At 49.9% G+C, this 6000-nt stretch overlaps 1 protein-coding gene across 3 annotated transcripts in view; it reads right to left on the bottom strand.

Annotated features, from left to right (window-relative positions):
* Positions 1-242: 242 nt before the first annotated feature.
* Positions 243-6000, bottom strand: part of ROBO3 (roundabout guidance receptor 3) — a 378913-nt gene continuing 373155 nt past the window's right edge. For all 3 annotated transcript variants that reach the window (XM_084808149.1, XM_084808148.1, XM_084808146.1), the window contains 3 exons: positions 4230-4412; positions 2450-2604; positions 243-1259 (listed from right to left, as the gene is read on the bottom strand). In XM_084808149.1, coding sequence (XP_084664275.1) covers positions 1248-1259; positions 2450-2604; positions 4230-4412 — 350 coding nt within the window. In that variant the 3' untranslated portion in view covers positions 243-1247. The remainder of the gene's footprint in view (positions 1260-2449; positions 2605-4229; positions 4413-6000) is intronic.

The following is a 6000-nucleotide window of genomic DNA, read 5'->3' as shown; positions in this document are numbered from 1 at the left end:
GTGCATTTGGGGAATTTGCAAAACTGCTGTGGGCACCACCACAAAATGCATAATCCATGCATCATTGCACTGGCATCTACCTGTCATGTCTCTGGATCTTAGGCTGCATTTTATTCAGCAAAAACTTTTGTTTCATGTCTGTTGGACACCGCAATGTCTCTACTGCTTCTTTAAAACCTATGTTTTGGCAATGTCCTGTAGTTGCTTCTTTTGGGGAGGAGGTTATTACCCAGATAAATTTTGTGCTACAACAGTTTTTAATATTCACTGATGTACAGTTTTTTCAGTTATTTACCCGCTTCATGGAAATTAACAAACGGTCAGCATAAGTGGATTCTCTGCACCCTTTTGACAGCTAAAAGCCTGACATTACAACATTGGAAAGATAAACACTCATCTTCTATAATGCAATGGATTGAAGACCTTATGACACTTTCAGTATTTGAACAGGTGGCATACAGACGCCACCTTCAAATTGGATACTTATTTGGATATTCAGTCCACTTTTGTTGAAGCCTATGTATAATTGATAGAAAGCTGTATGCATTTCATATGTATTCATTGCTATGGATATAAACAAATCCATGTACATATATTTTTTTAAAAATGGATTTTGTGGGTTCCTGCAGGTGCTGCATTGGGGACTCCTGCTCTACTCCTGCTCTGTGCACTCCAGCATTTACCAAGAAGATGAGTTTGCAGCACCGTGAAGAAAGTGGAGGGAGCCCGGAGAGAGATCCAGGTTAACAAACAGCTTTATTGGTCATTTTACAAAAGGATTCATTAGCTACCAAAGAAACACCTGGTGATCTCTGCCTTGCAGCTGGCGGGGCTGAGCACCTGGGCAGTATTAGAGCACGTGCTTGGTGTGCTGCTTGCGACGCCCATCCTGAGTCGGATGAGCGAAGGACGACTCCCTTTCCCACCGCCTTCTCCCATCCCTCCCCACCCTGCTCACCACTGGACGCAAACTCTCCAGTTGCAGAAATGCCAACGTTTCCAAAAATCTGGCCTGCAGAGGCCCAAGGTTTGAGCGTCCCTTTGTCGTGGTTTATAAATACAGCTTCCTTGGCTCCCAGGGACTGCCACCCTCCAGGGAACAGACATATTTACAAGGGGCCTGGCCACACGGCTCCTTTCGAAGGCTCATCAATTAGAAGCTTGGAAACACCCACCCACCCCGGCCCCAAGTCCACCGATGCCAATCCGTAAGCCTTGTGCTCTGCTCGTGCCTTCTCCATTTGGTTTCATCTTTTTTCCTGGAAGCACAAAGGGGACGACGCATCAACAGGGCTGACTCTGCTCCTCAACCGCTCTTCCTCCTTCCCATAGTGCAGCCAGAGATCTGGCCTACCTCATCACAGACAGGGAGGTTGCGGGCAGGGAAGTACCCATCACTTCCTGCATGAAGTCCATGGCATTAGGCAATCTAAAACATTTTGTTTCAGAGATGTGCTACCCTTGGATTAAGTAGCCCAGACTCCATACCCAAACTCATTGATCAATCTGTGCCTCTGCTTAAGTTGTGCACCTTCTCCCTAATCCTAGCTGCTTCCATTGACCTGCAGGACCACATTTCTTGTTCTCTGACTGGAATACCCATTGTAAATGTTCTTCAAAATGTGTGTGTGTGTGTGTGTGTGAGGGGGAGCAAATTGGATCAAGGCTGCTGTGCAGGGGGTTAACCTTTTGCCCCTGCACCAATCCCCCAGTTCAAAATTAACATCTCCCCTGAGATGCTAATCAAGGATTTTATTGGGGATATAGAGTGCACTGTAGTTTTTAGACCTACCAACACTCTGGAAACACTGTTTGTTTTGCTTGCCCCATGTTGAACAGGCACTCTGGAAGAGCAATATGGATTAGGGATAGGGCTGGTGTCAAGGGTAGGCATGGTTGGGCACCTGCCAAGGGCCCGCACCCCAGCAGGGACCCACTGACAAGAGCCCCCCTGGCCTTGATCTACCTCTTCATCATTACAACCTGCTTGTTCACCTGTCTTCTGCTCTGCCCAGACAATGATGGTGGAGAGAAGAAGGAGACGTAGATGCTGCTGCCTACTTGCTCGCTGGCTCTCTGCCTCTCAAGCAAGCAAGCGGTAGCAATGATGAGAACAAGGAGGAGGAACCATTGCAGCTGGTGGTGGGAAGGTGGACTGATGGATGGAGGGGGCCCACTGAGTGTGTCTTGCCCAAGGGCCTTCAAAACCCTGGAGCCAGCACTAATTAGGGAGCTGATGTGGGGCAAAAGGTCGACTCCCCTCCCCTCCACTGTGGTCCTGATCCAAAATGAAGTGCCGCAATTGCTCTGGCAGCTGCCTGAGGATGGTGTGTGCACACTGATGCCTGGCCTGTGTCAATCGATCTCCCAGAGCTGGGACCCTTTATCCCTCACCCATCCCTTGAGGCAAACCAAACAAACAAAAGGACAGGGAGTTCTGCAACGTCACCTCGCTGCGGTCCCCTGTCGTCCGGCTGCGCCCTGACCCATGGCCTCGAGATCCTGTTGATCCCCTGGAAGAAGAGCTTCCTGTTGTGGAGCAATTGCTTGACACCTGGCTTCTGGAGAGAAAACTCGGCTTGCTGTATGGGATGATTTCCTCCTCTGCCAGGAGAAAAGAATGACAATAATAAAAGCAGTCAATTGGTCTAGCGGGCTTCAAATATGTTTTGTTGCCGTGATGCACTCAGCACAGCCTGTGCATGAGCAGAAGCACAAGCAGGATAAACAGCAACAACAACAACAACACCAAGGCAGGGTTTTAAGGGCTTGTTAGGGTAGAAAATCAACCCAGAGTGCAAGAAGTGTTCTGATTTCACTGCGGGAACCAGCCACATCATTTCTAGACCCTGTGTTGGTCCCTGTCAGCTGTGTGGTTCACCAGGGATCACCTTGTATGTATGGATATTATGGACTGGGAACATTTAAAGAAGGCTCCCAATATCCACCATTTTGTAAACTGGCTTAAGGATCATTCAGTCGAGAAGAGGCATACAAATATTCCAGTGAGAAAACTGGAGCACAACAGGGTCTGCATTTTGCAAGTGGGCTTGGAAAAAAGCAGGGAATTTTTGATTTTTAAAGACTTTCTTTCTTTCTTTCTTTCTTTCTTTCTTTCTTTCTTTCTTTCTTTCTTTCTTTCTCTCTCTCTCTCTCTCTCTCTCTCTTTCTTTCTTTCTTTCTTTCTTTCTTTCTTTCTTTCTTTCTTGCTGTTAGCCTTTCCTCTTGAGTCTCTAAGAGGCTCACACGCAGGTGCTAATCTTCCCTCAAAAGCAAACTCTCCCAGAAAGCCCTTTGGGGTCCCCAACCTTTTGGGGTTAGTAGACATATTTGGCGTTTTGAAAGGATGTTGTGGGTGCTCTCACAAAATGGCTGCCATAGGATGGGGCTTGCCATTTCATTTCATAAAATGGCTGCCATGGTGGGCATGGCCAGTCACAAAACACTTGTTTCCCAGAAGGCAAGCTGGTGAGATTCAAAGAAAAGTAACCTGCCCGCTAACCTGAGTACAAGGCTGAGGTGGAAAACCACTCTTTTGAACCCAGTTAAAGATGGCGTTGGAGGGCAGCAATTTACTGTGTGGCATACAGGTCTCCCAATTAAAAAAAAAATCTTAAGAAATAAAATTAAAATCAGGAGAGGCATGAAGACTGGTGGCTAGGGATGCTAGATAAATTTGAGATGGACTAAAATGAGTTTGGATTTCTAAGAATCTGACCTGTGGAATCCTCTGTGGACCAGCCTCCTCTGGAATATATGTGAATTTATTCATAGGAGAACAGACAACTCTCTGCTGAGACTGGTAAATATATATGGGGAAAAGGTGAATGGAATGGGGGACAATCCATTAATGTTATGTACTAACATAAATTACATAAATGGTTGTGAACCCTCTTATGGATTTGCATATTTTTCTGCAGAACAACAAAAAAATCAAATCTGTCTGCGAACGGATGCAGGAACAAATGACACTGCACAATCCATGAAACACACATGGGATGCATTTCACAAAATTCAGACATCCCTACTGGTGGCTGCCAAGAGAGGTGTCTTTAAGCACATCGGTGCCTGCAGGTACTACGCTGGAGACACCAGCCCTGGATGAGTGGAGCTTTGGCCCTTGATAAGAAATGGGGTCTGCATATTCCTGGCCTGGAACTCCAGATCACAAGGCAATCTCAACACCAACCCACAGCATGGAGAGAGATGATGACTGTGGCTAACATTACCATCTCGGTGCTGGTGGAAGTGCTGGCCTGCCACTGTGCGATGGGTGGCTTTCCGCTCCATGGCTGAGGAACTGCACAGGACCTTCTCTAGGGATGAGGGGTCACAGTCCAGTTGGGGGGTGCTGTCTGGAGCAGAGCTGCTGAGGTCTTCTGCGGGGGGCGGCAAGGGTGGTGGTGGGAGGTCTGTAAGCAGAACGCAGGACGAAGCACCACCGTCAGCCCCCTCCTTCCACAGGGTTCCTGAGATGTCCTCAGGCATTCCCCACATGTGTTCAAACCTAGTTTTGTAGCCAAAAGAATGCTAGAAATTTGCTTCAGGATCAGAAACCCAAGAGTCTCACAGTGCTGAATTGAGTGCTATATGCAGCACTGTCTGGAGACTGGGTTTCTGAGATGGAATCACAGGCTGCTGCTGCTGCATCATGACAGGGAAGAGAGGGAAATTCCTGTCCTTACCTGTAAGAACTGGGAGGTAGTGGCAGAGGCAGGGGAAGCCTCAGTTAGCACTGTGCAAACACGTGGTTGCTGACTGACTAGCCACTCCTGCTGACCTCAGGAGCCCACACCTGCATTTGGGTGGCTATAGGGATGTACGAATCCCTTACCTGGTTCCGGTCGGGGCATCCACTGGGGGGGGGAGGCGCTCCGTCTCTCCCCCCAGAATCTGCGATGGGGGGGGAGGCGATCTGGTCCTCCCCCCCCCGGAATCCTGCCTGGCTGGCTCTGCTCCGCGGCGGCTCCGCGGAGCAGCTGGCCAGGGCTGTCCGCAGCCAGAGTTCCAGCCGTGGATGGGCTACTGCGGACGCAAATGGCCACCGTAGAGGCCACCATTTGCCTCCTTCCAGGCTGCTGTGATAGGCTACCTAAGTATTTACGTAGCCTATCATGGCATGCCCAACCCCCCCAAACCCCAGCGTATGCAAATGACGGCAGCTATGGCCGCCATTTGCATTCCCTATTTTTCGCGATTCTAGCCTACGTAAATATTTACGTAGGCTAGAAAGGCGAAAAATAGGGAATGCAAATGGTGGCCGCCATAGCCACCGCCATTTGCGTATGCGGGTTTTTTTTGGGGGGGGGGTTAGCTGTGATAGGCTACGTAAATTCTTACATAGCCTATCACAGCTGCAAGGACGGCAATGGCGGCCGCAGCAGCCTGGCCATGGCCGGCCAGGAGACCAGCTGCTGCCGCTGGACTGGGATGTCGGAGAATTTCTCCACGAATCTCCGGGAGGCTGAATGCCAATGCATTCGGCCCCCCGAAATTGGTGGGGAAATTCTCCGACACCCCAACGCCCCCCCCCCCCGGGATGGGACTTACCTCGTGCGAATGTCCCTCTTGGCGGCGGGTCCTGGCGGCGTTTCAGCGGTGTTTTGGTGGTGTTGCGGCGGCGGCGGCGGCTGGTCTTCTGACCAGCTGCCGCCACCGCCATTTCCCAGTAAAGTAAAAAAAAAAAAAGCGATAGGCTACGTAACGATTTACGTAGCCTATCACGGCTAGATTTTCAAAGTCAGCCGTGATAGGCTATGTAAATCGTTACGTAGCCTATCACTTTTTTTTTTTTACATAACTTTTTTCTTTCGCGGCCGGAGAGGCGGGGCGCTCCCCCCCCGGCCAGAATTTCGGCGGGGAGGGATGGGGCGCCTCCCCCCCGGCTTGAATTTCAGCCGGGAGGGGCGGGACGCCTCCCCACCCGCCAAGAATTTTGGGGGAAGAAATGGAATGCCTCCCCCCCCACCAAAAATAGCTGCGGGACTAGGTAAGGGACTT

This window comes from Heloderma suspectum, chromosome 6 (genome assembly GCF_057233095.1).
Source record: "Heloderma suspectum isolate Gila_16-S chromosome 6, 16-S_ref, whole genome shotgun sequence".
Lineage (NCBI taxonomy): Eukaryota > Metazoa > Chordata > Lepidosauria > Squamata > Helodermatidae > Heloderma > Heloderma suspectum.
This window is presented reverse-complemented; position numbering and strand designations above follow the sequence as displayed.